The sequence below is a fragment of the Engystomops pustulosus genome, chromosome 4, assembly GCF_040894005.1.
Source record: "Engystomops pustulosus chromosome 4, aEngPut4.maternal, whole genome shotgun sequence".
NCBI lineage: Eukaryota > Metazoa > Chordata > Amphibia > Anura > Leptodactylidae > Engystomops > Engystomops pustulosus.
The window spans coordinates 210,118,238-210,139,249 of NC_092414.1; the positions used below are offsets into that span (position 1 = coordinate 210,118,238).

The 21,012-nt window shown below is 44.7% G+C and overlaps 1 protein-coding gene across 1 annotated transcript in view; it reads left to right on the forward strand.

Annotated features, from left to right (window-relative positions):
• Positions 1-16,483: 16,483 nt before the first annotated feature.
• The window catches only part of LOC140128251 (A.superbus venom factor 1-like), a 114,757-nt gene continuing 110,228 nt past the window's right edge, over positions 16,484-21,012 (forward strand). Inside the window, exon 1 of the mRNA XM_072149810.1 lies at positions 16,484-16,621. Coding sequence (XP_072005911.1) covers positions 16,557-16,621 — 65 coding nt within the window. The 5' untranslated portion in view covers positions 16,484-16,556. The remainder of the gene's footprint in view (positions 16,622-21,012) is intronic.

Genomic DNA, 21,012 nt, shown 5'->3' on the forward strand with positions numbered 1-21,012 from the left:
ACGCCCTCGTCCTCTACCCCTAGCCCTGGGGTTAAACATTTTCCAAAGTAAAGTGTAAACAACTGGATTTTGTGCTGTGCCTGATGACTTTGAGTTCTAAAAAAAAATAAATCAGCAGACTCTGCCTAATTCTACTCAAACCCCTAATAAATTGTCCAACTTCGGTGTTTGAGTTGGATATGTGTGTCACTAAGAGCTAAACACAAGTCTCCCTGCAAATTACTCACAATATGGTACTAGCTGCACTACTAATGGCAGCAAGCCCAGCCACAAGCAAACCAAAAAAAAGTAAAATAAAACGTTATTGTAGCCCTAAGAAGGACTGTTGGGTTCTTGTAGAATCACTCCTGCCTAACACTATTCTAATAGAACACCCTAACGCTTTCCCTGACCAGCAGCAGCTCTCTCCCTAGCGGCATCCAGACAGAGAATGATGCGAGCAGCGCGGGCAGGGGCTAGTCTATTCCAGGGTCACCTGATCTGGCCAGCCAACCACTGCTATCGACATGTAAGGGTACTACGTCATGCTGGGTGGAGTGCAGAGTCTCCTTGCTTGTGATTGGCTCTGTTTCTGCCCGCCAAAAAGCAAAACAGCGGGAGCTGCCATTTTCTCGAGCTGGTGAAATACTCGTCCGAGCAACGAGCAGTTTCGAGTATGCTAATGCTCGAACGAGTATGTTCGCTCATCTCTAATCTAGACCCTTCTTGAATTGAGTTTCTGTTAAAAACACAATTTAAAAGCTACAAGTGAATATATTTTTGTTTTGCAAACAACCAATAAAAAATATCCAAACGTGAGATTGGGTGAATGGATTCACGTCTATAGACAACACGGATGCACATTTAGTGTACTTTCTGCATATTTCATCAAGTAGACATTGACATAAACACAAGTAACAAGACAGATACACCACAAAAACAGAGACGTAGAAGTGAAAATCCATCCTTTATTTTTGCAATTCTGTGATAGATACAGCATTCTGCGTCATGCTAAAAATGCAATGTGACTCACGGGGCAGGGCTTTCGCAATAGTAAACAGTATCTGATATATTACCAGTATCTGCTACCTGATGTGCCGCCCCATTAGCAATTTTACAAAGTGCCGCCTGAGGCAAGCTTCCCAGCTGGATGTATGGTAGGTGTGCCCCTACATAGATAAAATGAATTATTTGTGTTTCAAAAGTTCTCAAACTCTAAATTTCAGGCCTGATTCAAACATTACCAAGAAGAGCAGCACCCACCATCTGCAGTAATACAGGAACTCTTCACAACTCCACGAGACTAGCAGGAGATTTCATGCTGCAGGTCTGAGGGTGCATTTACACATGGGGTACATTTACTTAGGAAGTAGGAGTTCACCATCTCTTTTGTGGTGCACCTTTAAATACGGTGTGCGACTCATTTGAAAGTTAAATATGGCGCTCGGTACGAATCAGTCCACCGGCTGCCGGCACGCCCCCGAAATCTGTGTCACATGAAGGCTAGTGCAGCTGCGCCACAAAAGGGTTGCTTGCATCACAATGGCGGCACTTTTTAAAACCGATTTCCACCAAAAGAACGTGCAAAGTCCAAAAAAGTGCGGAAAAAGCCCTTATTAAATGTGCTCCATGGCGTTTGCTTTTCACTTACAAATGCAATGCAAAGGTCCGGGGTGGGGCTCAGCATCTGCATTGCCATTGAAATGCATCTGATCGACAACAACGACATGGATTGTGTACATGGAAGATACTGCTTGCTGCTTACTGATCTCTTGCGTTTCACTGGAGATGCAGATGTGATCGTCCCGAGCCCCGATTTTCCACGTAGGAACCCCGAAATCTAGTGTTTTAGTGCAAAAGTCTTTGTATGTTGCAAATGCGGAAGAGTCCAAAAAGTATTGAACTAAATATACATTGTCTATTAGGCTTCAGGATACAGCAGGTACATTGCCCGGTGTTGATTTTGCTTATCAGCTCAACAGGAATAGACGGCAGCTGGGCCAGACATGAGCTAAATACATGACCTTATAGGTGAAGTATCCTGCAGCATAACCGGCTCTATGTTTGGAAAACTGCTAACAGGTAAGTCTAAGGCTGTGTTCACATGAAAATGAAAGACATTCCAGCGTTCTCTTCTCAGGGAAAATACTTTTTTTCAAACATTATTAAAATAACTGTGGTTCATGAGGTGGGAAAGCTAAAGAAAAAAAAGCAGCGCCTTCTGCGACGCGTTTCACACTCAAATCGTGAGTTTATTGTCGAGCACAGAGATATAACACCCTTTAAATCTAAAACCAAGCTGAACAGTCTTGAGCCAAGACACACCTACTTCCTTTCCACAAGGAAGCGGGAAATCACATGACCGGAAAGAAATGACCGCATTACCATTTGCGTCGCAGTGGTTTTTTTCGCTCATTTTTTGCTACCCACCTTCAAAAATGTATACCTTTTCCTGTGTGAGGGCTTATTTTTGGCGTGTCAAATTTTACTTCTCAATGACGTTATTTATTATTCCATGCCTTGTACTGGGAAGCTGGAAAAAAGTTCCAAATGTGGTGGAATTGGCAATAAAAACGCATTTGCGTCACTTTCTTGTGGGCTAATTTTTTACAGCTTTCACCATGCGCTCTAAATAACACGTCTGCTTTATTTCTTGGTTTGGTGATAACTACTTTGTAGAGGTTTTATTGTGTTTTAATACACTTTTAAAAATGTGTACACAAAAAAATGTTTTGCCATCTTTTGACCCTAATGACTTTTTCATACTTTGGTGTACGGAGTTGCGTAAGATATCATCTTTTGTGACCATTTTGAGGACGATGTGGGTTATGTACATGATAGGTTCCTTGGGTTTGTACTTAAGTTGAATTTGTATGTAAGTCAGAACTGTCTTTTTTATAATTGTAGCTCCAGACAAAATTTTCTTTTGACAGTTGGATTTTCTAAATGTTTGCTGTATTTGGATCAAGGATTATCAATAAAGCTGCATTACAGACACCTTACAGCTGATCATTGCAGTTTGGGAGTAAAGCATCCAGAGAGCTTCACCAGATGTCATAGGGGATAGAGGGGTCCGTCTTTAACTAGGGGCCATTTGTAAGTCGGGTGTCCTTAAGTAGGGGATAGTCTGTACCAGGAAAAGGGGGTGTACAGTGCCACTGGCACTTTGTAACGAATCTTCAGAAACCATACAGTCTTGGGGCTGACAAAGTTGTCTTTGTTGTCTTGTCTTGGCAACCAATCGGTGCTCCCCGATGATGTCATGGGGAGAGGAGATCTCAACCAAGATGGCAGCGCCACCATTTTTTAATTCAACATTAAACAAATTGGTACCATGGTATCAACATTGATTAGAGGAAGCAGCAGAGCTCAAGGTGTTATTGTGTTTTATATCCATCTCATCTCTGATCTGTCTGATCTCATCCATCTCATGGTCCAGCAGGTATTAGAACCTTTGGTTCGAGAACTATAATTGTACACATACAGTATTTGTCCCATATCACTGATGCTGCACTGAAGCAAACTGCAAGTGCCATCGCAGAAGAATATGCTCATTATGATCAATTGCAAAACCTGACCCTTATCATACTACAAGTCACATCACAACCAGCTGTGCCTTGAGCGGGGTGCTACAGCAATTGACTGAATTCACATGTGGTAAGTGTCATGAGCAACAGCGTTTGATCATATTCACTTTTTGTGACTATCGTGACTGGACTTGCTGATGAGCGGAAATGTTTGTTCATATTCACACTTGGTAAGTATTATGAACAGAAGCGAATAGGTTTATTTTCACACTTAAAGGGCTATTGCCGCAAAGACAAGATTCCTAAATATACTCAGATAACCAAATAGCACATAGGGGCACATTTACTTACCGGTCCGAGGAGTTCACCCAAAATGCATTGTTCCGAAGATCTTGCACTTCACTTAGATTGTGTGCCCGATATCCTGCTTGTGTCACTTCCCTGCTCAGGTCCGCCTGAGTTCACTTTCTGTATGTAAATGCATTGTCTTAAGACACAATTTTAAAGTTAAACCCCGCGCTCAGTCCAAATCCGTCGGAACGCCAGATGGCCCACCCCCGATTTCTGTCGCATGAAAGCCGGGGCGATTGCGCCAAAATCTGATTTTGTGCAACACAATCCCCTTCTAAATACCTGTCCCAGCCATGCTATCCCCGAAAACGTTGGGAAGTCCAACGGAAATTTGATCTGCGGACCCTTAGTAAATAAGCCCCATTCTCTCATTCACTGTTATTAACAAAACTACAGCATTTCACAGGTATAATTCCAACCTCTCTGTATCAGTCCTGGTGTTTATAATTTTGATTGTCCCTGGAGACGACTGTAAATCTTCTGATTATTATTGGACAATTCCCTTAAGCTTCTTTTGTATTGCAGGAGAAGGGGGAGGGGTAGGAAGCAGGGAGCAGTACAGACACAGGCACTTCCTGGTTCAGCCACTTCTAGCAGTGTGAAGAGAACACAACGGCAGCTGCTCTACCAACAAGATAAGCTCTGGCTCCCAGGAGAGTGGGTGACATAGCATTGCTGACTCAGTTTTATTGATTAGAGGAAGCAGCAGAGCTCAAGGTGTTATTGTGTTTTATATCCATTTCATCTCTGATCTCATCCAGCGGTCATGGTCCACATTGGCACAAATCACAAAATAAGAGATAGGTAGAAGGTCCTTAAAAATGATTTCAGGGATTTAGGCCATAAGCTCAGGGCAAGGACCTCAAAGGTAGTTTTCTCCAAAATATTACCTGTACCACGTGCCACACCAGAAAGGCAGCGGGAGATCAGGGAGGTAAATAAGTGGCTCAAGTTGATGTAGGAAGGAGGGCTTTGGGTTCATGGAGAACTGGGTTGACTTTCCTGTTGGCTACAGGCTCTACAGTAGGGATGGGCTGCACCTCAATGGGGAGGGGGCAGCTGTTTTGAGAGAAAAATGGCTAGAAGGTTGGAGGAGTGTTTAAACTAGAGACCTGGGGGGAGGCCAACTATACTTGTGCAAGGCAAATAGACAGTGTAGACAGAAGAGTCATAGTCCATGGGGGAGGAAAGAAGATTGAGGAATAAGAACAAAAGGAATACGGACAGGGAAAACCATATAAAGTGCACGTACACAAATGCCAGAAGCCTCACGAACAAAATGGAGGAACTGGAACTCTTAATGCCGGAGCGCAAATATGATATAGTGGGAATCAGCGAGACATGGCTGGACAGTAGCTATGACTGGGCTGTTACTATAGATGGTTATAGTCTTTTTAGAAATTATCATATAACTAAAAACGGGGAGGGGTTTGTTTATATGTAAATTCTTGCCTCAAGCCCGTCCTGCGAGATGACATCAGTAACTCAAATACAAATTTGGAGTCCCTATGGATGGAGATAAGGCAAGGGAAAAAGAATAATAAAATATTACTAGGGGTTTGTTATAAGGCTCCAAATATAATGGAGGCAGCAGAGGAAATGCTGATAAGTGAAATGGAAGCAGCTTCAAAGCAAGGTGAAGTACTTATCATGGGGGACTTCAATTACCCAGATATTGGTCGTGCTGGTTCTTCGAAGGTAGCAGTTTTTTTTTTTTAACAACCAAACACAATTGCTTGTCGCAATTAGTCCTGGAGCCAACAAGAGGTGGATCACTGCTGGATCTTACCCTAACCAACATACCTGACTGTATCAGAATTACAGGTTGGTGGGAACCTGGGTAATAGTCACCACAATATCATTGATTTTGTTTTACGCTTTACTAAGAGGGTTAGTGGAGGGGCACTAAACATGCTATACTAGTAGCTAAGGGAAGACCTCAGATGCAGAAACTGTGACAATGGGGCTTTTTCACAAATATTCTAAAAAAGACCCGTGAGAAACACAAACCACATGGAAAAAAGCATAAAAGAAACTAGATGCCAATGTGGTTAACTTGTCTTGTAAGGAGAGCAATAAGCGAGAAAGATAAGGCGTTTAAGGTGCTAATACAGGAAGGTAGAGATGAGGCATTACAGGAGCATAGAGAGAAAAATAAATTCTGAAAAAAAAAACAGATAAAGGCCGCAAAAAGAGAGACTGAGAGAAATATTGCCAAAATAATCCCAAATTACGGAAAGTGTGAGTAATAACCTGGTGGTCATGGTGAAAGGAGATGAGGAAAGGACCAATCTACTGAATGTCGCCTCCTCGACTGTCTTTACCCAGGAAAATCCACTGGGGAAAGACATGATGAGTAGTAACGTAAATTATCTTTGGAATGTCAACAGTTTAACCCAGGAAGAGGTATGGTGCCACCTCACAACCACCAAGATAGACAAATCATTGGGGCCAGATGGCATACACCCCCGGGTTCTGCACAAAATATGTACCATGATAGACCGTCAGACAGATATTTTTAATATTTGAAGATTTAATATTTGAGAACTGGTACACAGCAAATCTGGTACAAATATACAAAAAATGGATCAAAAAGTGATGCTGGAAACTACGGATCTGTGAGTCTAACTTCTGTTGTGTGGAAAATATTTAAAGGGGTTTGTTAGAGATGCTATCCTGGAGTATCTCACTGTACACAACCTTATAACTAAGCATCAGCAATAATTTATGAGCTATCGGTCCTGTCAGAAGGAGATGATGTCACAATGAATTTGGGAGATGGAGGAGATATCATGCGAGGGGCTGTCGCTCTCCCTAGCTCTCCCATACACTGGACATATCTTCCCCATGCTCCAGCCGGGGAAGAGGAGGGAGGGTGAGTGTTTTTAGGTTTTTTTATGTTTTTGGCGTTGTTGATTTCCTATAATCATTTTCACACTTGATAAGTGTCATGACAAACTAGATAAGATGCCACAAAGAAACATCAATGAAGGCTATCGCCTAAAGTTATGTTACCAAATGCCGTCAAACAAAGAAATGGGAGTCCTTGGGATCATTGATGTTTCTTTGTGGCATCTTATCTAGTTGGTCTATAATCTTGATTGTCAAATCGATGTATCCATTGTTTTATATATGCCTGTCCACACAAGTTGGGTCTCTGTAACCCATTTTTGTCCTTTTAATTGATTTTAACTTGTTTGCGCTGAATAAAATATGTATTTATTTCCCATGCCCATCTAATTTTTCTTTAGAATGTGAAGTGGGCATATGAGGCAGGGGGTGGGCAGGCTAAAACTCCTCTGAACTACAGATAGGAAACTGCAGCAGCAGGGTGTGAATGTCAAAGATATGAACACACACCATGCACAGGACCTTCAACATCTCACTGGATATATCAGTAAATGGTAACATTCATGTGTGGTCTTTCCCAGTGTCGCTGCATAATCCTTAATAATCAATAAAATTTTTCCTGCACTTTAGTAGCCTATTAGTAGCATAATGCATATCTTCAGAGTACACTCGTAAGGGAAATTATTTCAGCTTTCCACCTATCCCTAAGAACAGTAGCCTCCTCTATACACCTAAGTGCCCTGAAAAGGGTAATTACTAGAGATGAGCGAGCAATAAAATGCTCGGGTGCTCATTATTCGAGACAAACTTTTCCCGATACTCGAGTGCTTGTCTCGAATAACGAACCCCACTGAAGTCAATGGGAGACTTGAGCATTTTACAAGGGGACCAAGGGTCTGCACAGGGAAGCTTGGCCAAACACCTTGAAACCTCAGAAAATGATGGAAACACCACAGAAATGGACAGGAAGCAGCAGGAGCAGCATGCATGGATGCCTCTGAGGCTGATTAATCGCACCATTATGCCAAAATTGTGGGCAACAGCATGGCGATGACAGAGTGACCGAATGAGGCTAGATAGCATAAAAAACATCCAATAATTGGTTGGAGGCATGTGGAGGCAGCCATGGAGACAACTTCCATGATTAAGAGTGACAGTATGGGGCATCCATATTGCGCTGCTATGATTGAAACTTCAGGTCTCCAGCATGGCGGCGACAGATTCGCCGAGTTCCACTATGTATCTGGTGAAACACCTGAAAATTCTTCGTGACACAGCTCGTTTGCTAAGGGGATGATGTGCTGTATATCCTCAGGCGCTCCAGCGTCTGGGGTATATACAGTTGAAAGTTGCGCATGGAGACATTGGTGGACGCTGTGGAGGATCGTGGAGGCGAAATGGACAGGAAACAGCAGGGGCATCATGCATGGATGCCTCTGAGGCTGCCTAATCTTGGGATGGAGCTGGCGGTCCGCTGCCAGGCGAGCTTTCGCCTGTCCAAGCCCCTGTCTCTCGGCTCCTCCCCACCCAAAATGGGCCAGGGGGCCAGAAGCGTTTCCTTTGAAAAAAAGTATCATTTTCAAAGCAGGCGGGGGCTACAAACAGCATTTCTAAGAACCTTTTGGATAAGATCAAGTGTAGTACTGTTCTTATAAGTTTTGGTTACGGCGGGTGAGGGGAATGTAAACAGATTCGCAAGAAGCGCTGAAATAATATCGGTAAATGATAAAAGTTTGCCAGTATATTTTGTGGATAACACAGCAGGGTGGTGACAAAGTTAACAAGTTTGATGTGGAAGCCATGAAAACAACCCAAAATTCTGCCTGACACAGATCGTTTGCTAAGGGGAAGATGTATGGAGGCAGCTATATGGACGACTTTGGGAGGCAGCTATGGAGATATGTGGAGGTAGCAATGGAGACAACGTGTGGAGGCAGCTATAAAGACGACGTGTGGAGGCTGCTATGGAGACAATTAAATTTGGATAGTGCCTGTATGTGGCAGTCCAAAAAAGTTTTCAAACCAGAGGAGCAGGTAGGTGGTCCTCCAGAAAAATTAAATAGATTGAGTGCCTGTATGTGGCAGTCCAAAAAAGTTTTCATACATCGTCCCCTTAGCAAACAAGCTGTGTCAGGCAGAATTTTGGGTTGTTTTCATGGCTTCCACATCAAACTTGTTAACTTTGTCGCCACCCTGCTGTGTTATCCACAAAATATACTGGCAAACTTTTATAATTTACCGATATTATTTCAGCGCTTCTTGCGCACTGTTTACATTCCCCTCACCCGCCGTAACCAAAACTTGTAAGAACAGTACTACACTTGATCTTATCCAAAAGGTTCTTAGAAATGCTGTTTGTAGCCCCCGTCTGCTTTGAAAATTATACTTTTTTTCAAAGGAAACGCTTCTGGCCCCCTGGCCCATTTTGGAGTCAGCTATAAAGACGACGTGTGGAGGCTGCTATGGAGACAATTAAATTTGGATAGTGCCTGTATGTGGCAGTCCAAAAAAGTTTTCAAACCGGAGGAGCAGGTAGGTGGTCCTCCAGAAAAATTAAATAGATTGAGTGCCTGTATGTGGCACTCCCAAAAATTGTTTAAAAAAGAGGACCGGGTCGGTGGCCCTCCAGAAAAATTAAATACATAGAGTACTATAGCTATAGCCAGTTGGCACTGGCAAAAAATAGCCAGTTTCCTCTGCTTTAGTGTACAAAGAGGAGGAGAAGGAGGAAAATGAGGAGGAGTGCATACATTATTTAGGTTGAGCTTCTTTCACCTGGGGAGAATGGAAATCCTGAGAAATCCAGGCTTTATTCATCTTGATAAGCGTCAGCTTGTCAGCGCTGTCAGTCGACAGGCGTGTACGCTTATCGGTGATGATGCCACCAGCTGCACTGAAAACCCGCTCAGACAACACGCTAGCGGCAGGGCAGGCAAGAACCTCCAAGGCGTACAGCGCCATTTCGTGCCACATGTCCAGCTTTGAAACCCAGTAGTTGTAGGGAGCTGTGTGATCATTTAGGACGATGGTATGGTCAGCTATGTATTTCCTCACCATCTTTCTGTAAAGATCAGCCCTACTCTGCCGAGACTGGGGACAGGTGACAGTGTCTTGCTGGGGTGACATAAAACTGGCAAAGGCCTTGTAAAGCGTACCCCTGCCAGTGTTGGACAAGCTGCCTGCTCGCCTACTCTCCCTCGCTACTTGTCCCGCAGAAGTACGCCCTCTGCCGCTAGCGCTGTCAGAAGGGAAATACTGTTTCAGCTTGTGCACCAGGGCCTGCTGGTATTCATGCATTCTCACACTCCTTTCCTCTCCAGGGATGAGAGTGGAAAGATTTTGTTTGTACCGTGGGTCCAGGAGAGTGAATACCCAGTAATCGGTGCTGGAATAAATTCTTTGAACGCGAGGGTCACGGGATAGGCAGCCTAGCATGAAATCTGCCATATGTGCCAGAGTCCCAACGCGCAAGAATTCACTCCCCTCACTGGCCTGACTGTCCATTTCCTCCTCCTCCAACTCCTCCAACTTCTCTTCTTCTGCCCATACACGCTGAACAGTGAAGGACTGAGCAATGTTCCCTTTTTCTGTCTCGCCAACATTCTCCTACTCTTCCTCCTCATCCTCCTCCACCTCCTCTGATATGCGCTGAGAAACAGACCTAAGGGTGCTTTGGCTATCAACAAGGGAATCTTCTTCCCCCGTCTCTTGTGACGAGCGCAAAGCTTCTGACTTCATGCTGACCAGAGAGTTTTTCAAAAGGCCAAGCAGCGGGATGGTGAGGATGATATCAGACATCCATGTCCACCCCTCATTTTAGACTTGAGGAAGCTGACTGACCTGACTACCAGTTCTGGTGGAAGTTGACATCTGGCAGTCTACAATCTCTCTGCGCTGCTGGTAAACTCTGGATAACATGGTTAATGTTGAATTCCACCTCGTGGGCACGTCGCACAACAGTCGGTGAGCAGGCAGTTGGAGGCAGCGCTGCGCTGCCCTGAGAGAGGCAGCATCTGTGCTGGACTTCCTTAAATGCGCACAGATGTCGTGCACCTTCGTGAGTAAATCCGACAGATCGGGATATGTCTTGAGGAAACGCTGAACTATGACATTTAACACATGGGCCAGGCATGGCACATGTGTCAGTCTGCCGAGTTGCAGAGCCGCCACCAGGTTACGGCCGTTGTCACAGACAACCATGCCTGGCTTCAGTTTCAGCGGTGCCAGCCACAGATCAGTCTGCGACGTGATGCCGTGTAATAGCTCTTGGGCAGTGTGCCTTTTATCACCTAGGCTCAGCAGTTTGAGCACCGCCTGCTGTCGCTTAGTGACGGCACTGCTGCTGTGCCTAGAGCTACCGACTGATGGCGCCATGCCCACGGATGGTAATTCGGAGAAGAAGATGGAGGTGGGGTGGGAGGAGGAGGAGGCATAGTAGGCCTGAGAGACCTGGACCGAGGCAGGCCCCGCAATCCTCGGCGTCAGCAGTATATGACCAGCCCCAGGGTCAGACTCGGTCCCAGCCTCCACCAAGTTAACCCAATGTGCCGGCAGAAACGGCGTTGGTCAGGGCACGGATGATGTTGTCTGACACGTGCTGGTGCAGGGCTTGGACGGCACATAGGGAAAAGTAGTGGCGGCTGGGAACCGAATACCGAGGGGCAGCCGCCGCCATGAGGTTGTGAAAGGCCTCGGTCTCTACCAGCCTATTGGGCAGCATCTCCAGGCTAAGTAGTTTGGAGATGTGGACGTTGAGGGCTTGGGCGTGTGGGTGGGTTTAACTGTACTTCCTCTTGCGCTACAGCGTCTGGGGTATGGAGAGCTGAACGCTGTGCATGGAGACATTGGTGGATGCTGTGGAGGATCGTGGAGGCGAAGGTGTGGTTTTCGCATGGGAGGTGTTTGGGCCGGGGTCCTGGGCAGGGGGCTGACTAGCAGAGGCAGCAGGTGACACAGGGGAAGGAGCAGTGGTGTGCCCGGCCGGAGGTGAACGGCCTTGGTTCCATGGAGTGGGGTGTTTAACATTCATATGCCTGCGCATACTGGTGGTGGTTAAGCAGGTAGTGGTGGAACCCCTGCTGATCCTGGTGTGGCACAGGTTGCACACCACAGTCCGTCGGTCATCGGTGTTTCTTTAAAGAACCTCCAGACTTCCGAAAATCACGGGAGCTTTACAACGTGAAACATTTGGCGCTGATGCCCAAGCTCTGGCCCTGCCTCTCCGTTTGGCCCCACCACTGCCTCTTCCAACCTGTTCTTGTCGAGGACTCGCCTCCCTCAGTCTGCTCCCCCCTTGGACTTCCTGCCCTGACAACAACTTCACCACTGCCTGACAACCGTGTCTCCTCATCGTCCGACACCTCTTTACACACTTCTTCCACTACGTCAACAATGTCATCATCACCCACAGACTGCGACCGGCGGAAAACCTGGCATCGGAAAATAGCTCAGCAGCAACCGGACAAGTGGTTTGTGACTCTGGGAAGGGTCCAGAAAACAGTTCCTCAGAGTATGCTGGTTTAAATGATAATTTTTCCTGGGAGGGGTCAGACTGGGGGAAGGTGGCTGAGGTGGAGGAGCTGGAGGAGTGCTGATTTCGGTGACATGGGTGGACTGCTCGGAAGACTGACTGGTGGACAAATGGCTAGAAGCATTGTCCGCAATCCACGACATCACCTGTTTGCACTGTTCTGGCCTCAACAGTGCTCTACCACGAGTCCCAGTATCTTGAGACATGAACCTAGGGAGTGTAGCTCTGCGGCGTTCCCCTGCTCCCTCATCAGCAGGTGGTGTATCACCCCGCCCAGGACCACGGCCTCTGACCCCTGCAGTAGTTGGACACCCACGCCCACGCCCTCGTCCCCTAGCCCACGGGTTCAACATTTTCAAAATTAAAGTGTAAACTGTAAATTTTTTTGGTGTTTTTTTGGTGTTTTTTTGTGTTTTTGTTTTTTTAACAAAACAATGCTATCCTATTGATATGGCTAGTTTCTAACCTACACTGACAGCACACAACTGGATTTTGTGCTGTGCCTGATGACTTTAAGTTATAGAAAAAAATAAAATAAAAAAAAGGAAAAGCAGACTGCCTAATTCAATCAAACCCCTAATATATTGTCCCACTTAGGTGTTTGAGGTGGATATGTGTGTCACTAAGAGCTAAATATAACATTCGCAAGTCTCCCTGCATCATCACAATATGGTACTAGCTGCACTACTAGTGCCAGCCACAAGCAAACAAAAAAAAAAATATATATATATAACGCTATTGTAGCCCTAAGAAGGCCTGTTGGATTCTTGTATGGCTAGTTTCTAACCTACACTGACAGCACACAACTGGATTTTGTGCTTTGCCTGTGATGACTTTTAGTTTTGAAAAAAAAAATAAAGTAAAAAAAAAATTGGCAGACTGTGCCTAATTCAATGAAACCCCCAATAAATTGTCCCACTTAGGTGTTTGAGATGGATATGTGTGTCACTAAGGTGCTGAAAACCCAAACTCGGCTTATACTCGAATAAAAAAATATAGGTTTTACCAGGTTTTTGTGGTAAAATTAGGGGCCTCAAAAGAGTATGAAAAGTTATGAGACAATGAAAACCAGGGCACAGCAGCTTATCTCCATGTGCATTGCCCTGAGTTGATCTCATTTAGCAGCACAGAAAGATAGAACTTTGGTTTATGTACAGGCAAAAGTCCAAATTGGGATTTGTTTAAATGGAACCAAGTCACATTAAAGAGGTAAAATAAGTATAAAACTAAATAGATTTCTAAATGTGTTATTGGCATGAAATTATCACCAGTTGTAGATAAGAGCCAATCTAATCCTGGCTGGTAAAAAAATCACATCATAGATGTCCATTAATTAGGTTATGTGTAATTATGACGAATTACACATAGAACAAGTATTGAACACAGTAACTGAAGCGTAATCCTAAGCTTGGTGTTTATTGTGGCATCCAGGAGTTCAATACTGGTCTCTGTATTGGATCTGATTATATTCTCCCAGTCAGGGCCATATTTACCACTAGGCACTCGAGAACCTGTGCCTTGGGCGTCCAGTTAGGGAGGGGAGTCTTTGGGAAAATGTTTTTATTCACATGTAGGGACAGAGAGATTATTGGTACAAGGTTCAGATAAGACTGGTAGATCTGCTCTTAGTTTTATTTGGTACTGTAAGGGTCGGTGGTGGTGGACCCACTGAACCACAGTGAGCCATGACGTAAGCCTACACCTGTGAGTCTAAGTGGCACCCAGTATTTACCAGAGCCCACCACAAAGCGGGTTGGACTTGCTGCGGTGGGATACCACCAGATCGCTCCACAGTTGCAGCTTTGCCCGCAGTGTTGGTCCAGTCGAGGTACAGAATCGGCAGGCAGAATCAGAGTCGAGGTCAGGCAGGTGGTCCGGACAGGCGGCACAGGATCAGAGTCGGGGTTGAAGCTAAAGGTCAAGGCAGGTGGTAATCAAGGTCAGGAACGAAAGCAGAGGTCACAACAGATAATCACAAGAGGCACACTTTATTTACGCTTCAATCTTTTTTAGGCCCTTACTATATAACCTACTTAAATGTGATATATGAATCTATCCACAGGACTGTGTTTTTATTACATAGAGATGGTGAGAATGTGGCCTCAAACCTAAAGGCCATCCCACTTGCATTTTTGTACTTGAATTCTTTTTTGCATAGTGAGTATAAATACTAGCCATGGAGGGCGAGTGCATTATTGTCACGGGTGGTACTGCGACACATGTCCCGGTTTGCAGGCGCACCCATGTCCCTCCCTGTTTCCCGAGAACCAGCCTTACTTACCGTCCCTAGCTTCAGCACTGGTCCCCGCACTCCAGCATATGCATCCCCACCTCCTAGTGCATGAGCCGGCTCTGTTAGATTTAAAGGGCCAGCACGCAGATAATTGGCGGTGGCCGGCTGCCTGCCCTGATAGATTTCCAGCCTCTTCCTGTGTCCCCTGCCAGATCTTTGCGCCTAGGGCCCTAGAGAAAGCTTGTCCTGTGCATTTATAGTGATTTCCCTCTGTGCCCCCGATTCCGTTTCTGACTTTGCTTCTCCGCTGCCAGCCCTGACCTTCTGCCTTGTACCTGACTCCTGTGCCACCTGTCCTGACCTCCTGCCTCTTCGCCTGTGGAGTTACCCGGTGGTATCCCGCTGCAGCAAGTCTAACCCGCTTTGCGGCATGCCCTGGTGAAAACCGCGTGCCACTTAGACTCGGCTTACGTCCGTGGTGGTACAGTGGGTCCTTGATCCTGACAATTACTTTGTATTGTCCCTGTTGATTCCAGGTCTTTCCGGCGCTCTCCACATGAAGTCCTTGGTTCTTCTGATAATTCTTTTCACTCCTCTGTATGAAGTCTTGTGGGGAGCAACAGGTAACTGATTTTAGATGTTTCTTTTGTAGCACCTTGGTAGGTACGACAAATAAGCCACCACATGTACCAGCCCACTAAGAGGAAGGATTGTTTTCTAATCACTGATAGATTTAAGCTGGCGTCATGATTTTCCATCTAATGGTGTGTTCAATGATTTTTCCATCTATTTGATTTATTTTCCAGAGTGAATTGGATTGGTACTTTAGTGAACCTGTTAAAATTGGCTTTAACCAAATTTCAAAAACCTGTTAAAATTGGCTTAACCTGATTTTTACAAACCTACACCAAGCCCTGACACCAGCCAGTAACATCTGTGTACGGTGCATTGCATGGTTTGCGGGTGTTAACTGTTCAAATGTCACTGGCAAAGTCACCAGCACTAAGATGCGGTGCCATTTTCGGGAGGGTTGCTACTCTTGATGGCATCATTGGGGAACAACTATCCTCCCCAAAGTGGCTATGCCCTGTGCAGCAGGCGGGTTAGTGCTGATACATGCACACGCTGTGAACTAAAAGCTGCTGGCAAATTTGGACGTGACATTTAAAAAGTTATCGGTGCCAGCACTGATCACGGGCAGTAAAGGGGGGAAGTTGAGCCAGAATGAAGTTCAGGGTCAGGTCCGGGCTTCGGGTCCACTCAAAACTAGTTATCAGCTAAATATGTGAATACTTAGTTGAAATATTCTCAGCTGGAATTTGGAAAATTCCATGGGCTGAATTTTTTTCATATGCAAAAAATAGCCCCCATGTAGCTTCCATGTAAGGCAGTGAAGACAATTGGCATAGGTGGTGTAGCCATGAAGTATCTGGGTCTGCATGCACCAAGGCGCATAGCAAAAGCAGAAGCACTCATCAGTTTACTGGCTCAAGAGTACTTCCTGCACAACTGCTGAGGGAGCAGAGGGGAGGGTGAGACAGTGTAACAGTCTGTGAACCAGATCACAGAAAGGCTCAGATAGACCCTCAAGCTCATTAACATAATTTTAAAAGTAGATTTTAGAAGGGCGGAGGCCATGGATTAGAAGATACCACAGTCTCTGTACCTGGATCTACATTGATCTATGAGTAATGTCCTTGGTTTATCATAATGGATTTTGCTGGTGGACCCCTGTAATGTTACAGCTCTAGGGGGGTTCCTATAGCTATTGGTTTCTGCATTGGCTGTGATATATCGGTATATTGCACACTGACTTTTCTGGTTTGCTGTAATTTTTATAGTCTATATATTTGCCTTTTTACTCCCTCTGTTATATGCAATGACTTCTGATGCGGGAGCTGTGTATTTTGGAGTCAGATTTGATTTTGAAATAAATATCTGTGTCCCTGACCATCAGCCAATTGTTGCCAAACATCAGCCTCTAATTCTCTCCTGTTACTGATTAAAGAGGTAATTAATTCTAAATACGACTCAATAAATACCCCCCTCTGAGGTCTACAAGGCAGCACATCCTCCAGGCAGCATCATGAAGTTTGGAGCCTTGTGCCTTATTCTTCTATATGGACTCATTGGATCCTACGCAGATCAACCGTGAGTAGAGCCGGACTCTGTGATCAGTTACTTCATATGAAGGATTTACAGAGCCACATACATAAAGTGATTGCTTATTACTCTGTAAAGCCAAGTTACGCCTCACATCTAGCTGGGACTCAGAGCACATAATGTGTAAGGAACATAGCCATGTTTTTGTACTTTAGAATTTTTCTATCATTTTTTTTTCATTACAAACAAAAAAACAAAACAAAAAAGTTTTAAGGGGTCTTCCCATTTCGGCAAATTAATGTTATTGTATAATGAAAAGTTATACAATTTTCCAGTATAATTTCTGTATCAATTCTTCATGGTTTTCTAGATCTCTGCTTTCTGTCCTGCTATGGAAAGCTTTTATATTTTCCTCCAGTGGACAGAAATCTGACCATGGTCACACAGGTGCAAGGCTCATTAGTATCACAGATAGTAATCAGAGCTGTGTGTTATAACGAGCCGTGCACCTGTGTGACCATGGTCAGATTTCTGTCCACTGAAAGTAAACATAGAAGCTTCATATATAATGACAGCAAGCAGGGATCTAGAAAACCCTAAGGAATTGATACAGAAGGTATATTGGAAAATGTTCTAACTTGGCATTATACAAACCATGAGATTTATTTGTTGAAATTGGAAGACCCCTTTAAGGTTCTACAAATATTTCCTGACCTCTTGGGTGAGTTACTTAAGGATTGCACCTGCTCCTCTTACTCTTTTGGATTGTGTCTGCAGCTTTTTTTCTTTTTTTTTTAGCATCATGATCTATTTTTTTATCTCAAGCAAGCAATAAGGCTGAGTGGCCACTGCCAGCATGTATACAGCCATAAACTATTTTATGTCCCTGATATGCACAGGCAACAGAGGAGTTTAACCCCTTAAGGACGCAGCCATTTTACAGCTTAAGGCTCAGTCCCATTTTTTAGATTCTGACCTGCGTCTCTTTATATGGTTATAACTTTTGAACACTTTTACTTATCAAAGTGATTCTGAGACTGTTTTTTCCCCACATGTTGTACTTCATTTTAGTGGTAAATTTTGGCTGATACGTTTTGCGTTTATTTACAAAAAAAAGAAAAAAATGATGAATTTTTAGAAAAATTTGCCTTTTTCGAAATTCAAAATCACCGCGTTTTCAGGCAGATCGATTTACCACCTAAATAACTTGCAGAATAACATTTCCGATTTGTGTACTTTACATTTTCATAATTTTTGAAATGTTTGGATAATTTATTTTGATGTCACGAGGCCTACAAATCGAATAGCGATTTTCCGTATTTTCAGAATTGACTATTTTGGGGATAATACTGTTTGAAATCAAATTTTACATATTTAGCAACAAAAACCCTCCTATATAACCAACCCATTTTCAAATCTGCACCCCTCAAACTATCAGAAACAGCATTTACAAAGATTGTTAACCCCTTGAGATCTTCATAGTAATTGAATCAAAATGGCGGTGAAATTTAGAATGGTCAAATTTTGTCGGTTATACGTTCATTTAGCCCTAAAATTTACACATTTCCAAAAGATAAAAAGAGAAAACTCACCATAAAATTTATTCTACAATTTCTCCTGAGTGCAACGACCCCCCACACGTGGCCGTTACTTGTGTTATGGGGGCACAGTGAGGCGCAGAAGGGAAGGAGCACCCTGCAGCTGCCAGGATTTTAGTTTTCTCGTTGCCCCCTTTTGAAGGCTATAAAATTTTTGCTTTTCCGTTATTGGGGCCATGTGACGGCATTTTTTTTGCGGGACGAGATGCTTTTTCCAGTGTTACCATTTTGGGGTTGGTATCACCTATTGTTGAAAATTTTGGAACTTTTTTTGAGGTCATGAGTAGAAAAGCATCAATTCTGTACTGGATTATTTACTTTTTTTTTTTTTACGGCGTTCATCATATGGGTTCAATAGTTATTTAGTTTTATTCTATGGATTGTTACGGACGCGGTGATACTATATATGTGGGGTTTGTGTTATGATTTAGACTTTTTTGAGCGTTATATGTCTCTTTATATGTTTTGGGGCTTATGGGCATTTTTAGTGATTTATAAAGTAATTTTTTATTGAAAAACATTTTTTTTGACATTTTTTTACATGATCCACCATGGGATATGAACAAGCAATCATCTGATTGCTTGTTCTTGATAATACTCTGCAATACTGATGTATTGCAGGGTATTAGCAGTGCCAGCCTATGCAGATGCATAGGCTGACACTTTGCCTTTAAGATGACGTCACAGATGCCATCTTAAAGGTAATACCTCCAGGCTTCTCTGGGGTCCAGATCGGACCCCAGAGGTGCCAAAACAGCGATGGCCCCCCCCCCCCCGAAAACGGTGCGGGGGGGCCGATCGTGGGGTAAAGACCCACAGAAGGCATGTTAAATGCCGCGGTCGCGTTGACCGCGGCATTTAACGGGTTAAACACCCGCGATCGGAGCCCACTCTGAACGCAGGTGTTAGCCGGGGATGTCAACGGTAGATTACCGTTGAAATCCCGCGGCTAACGATGCCGGTTCGGCTGCTATGCAGCGCTGATCCGGCATCGTCTCTCGCAGTAGCTGTACTGCGCTGAGCGCTATTCGCGGGACTCAGCGCAGTACAGCTACGGCGCCGAGCGCTAAGGGGTTAATATAGCATAATAGTTTGTGATTAGAGATGAGCGAGCACTAAAATGCTCGGGTACTCGTTATTCGAGACAAACTTTTCCCGATGCTCGAGTGCTCGTCTCGAATAACGAGCCCCATTGAAGTCAATGGGAGACTCGAGCATTTTTCAAGGGGACCAAGGCTCTGCACAGGGAAGCTTGGCCAAACACCTGGGAACCTCAGAAAAGGATGGAAACACCACGGAAATGGACAGGAAACAGCAGGGGCAGCATGCATGGATGCCTCTGAGGCTGCTTAATCGCACCATTATGCCAAAAGTATGGGCAACAGCATGGCAATGACAGAGTGACCGAATAAGGCTAGATAGCATCTAAAACATGCAATAATTGACCCTGACACTATAGGGGACGGCATGCAGAGGCAGCGGCAGCAGTGGCAGGCTAGAGAGTCTCATGGCGACATACCCTAAATGGACTCAGGTTTCACCAAAGGAGGTGAAATGATTTCCTATGTGAACAAAAGGTTGACGGTATATTTAGTCGATAACACAGCATGGTGTCGACATAGTGACCAAGTTCCAAAACGTATCTGGTGAAACACCCGAAAAATGAGCCTGACACAGCTCTTTTGATAAGGGGACGACATGTGGAGGCAGCCATGGAGACAACTTCCATGATTAAGAGCGACAGTATGGGGCATTCATATTGCGCTGCTATGATTGCAACTTCAGGTCTCCAGCATGGCGGCGACTGATGGGCCGAGTTCCACTATGTATCTGGTGAAACACCTGAAAATTCTGCCTGACACAGCTCGTTTGATAAGGGGATGATGTGCTGCATATCCTCTCGTGCTCCAGCGTCTGGGGTATAGAGAGTTGAAATGAGACATTGGTGGACGCTGTGGAGGATCGTGGAGGCAAAATGGACAGGAAACAGCAGGGGCAGCATGCATGGATGCCTCTGAGGCTGCCTAATCTTGGGATGGAGCTGGCGGTCCACTGCCAGGCGAGCTTTCGCCTGTCCAAGACCCTGTCTCTCGGCTCCTCCCCACCCAAAATGGGCCTGGGGGCCAGAAGCGTTTACTTTGAAAAAATTATAATTTTCAAAGCAGGCCGGGTTGTTTGAATATTTCACCTAGGAATAATGGAATAGCATAGTGGTTCTATTTTTAATTGTTTTTTCGGAAATGGTTCCATGATTAAGAGCGACAGTATGGGGCATCCATATTGCGCTGCTATGATTGCAACTTCAGGTCTCCAGCATGGCGGCGACAGATGGGCCGCGTTCCACTATGTATCTGGTGAAACACCTGAAAATTCTGCCTGACACAGCTCGTTTGATAAGGGGACGATGTATGGAGGCAGTGAACTAGTAGTAGATTAAAGGTGCTGCAGTTAAAACTATGTTAGTTGGATCTTGAGATGGAGCTGGCGCTCCGCTGCCAGGCGAGCTTTCGCCAATCCAAGCCCCTGTCTCTAGGCTACTCCCCAAACAGCACTTCTAAGAACCTTTTGTATAAGATCAAGTGTAGTACCGTTCTTATAAGTTTAGGATATGGCGGGTGAGGGGAATGAAAACAGATGCACAAGAAGCGCTGAAATAATATTGGTAAATGATAAAAGTTTGCCAGTATATTTTGTGGATTACACAGCAGGGTGGCGACAAAGTTAACAAGTTTGATGTGGAAGCCATGAAAACAACCCAAAATTCTGCCCGACACAGCTCGTTTGATAAGGGGACGATGTATGGAGGCAGTGAACTAGTAGTAGATTAAAGGTGCTGCAGTT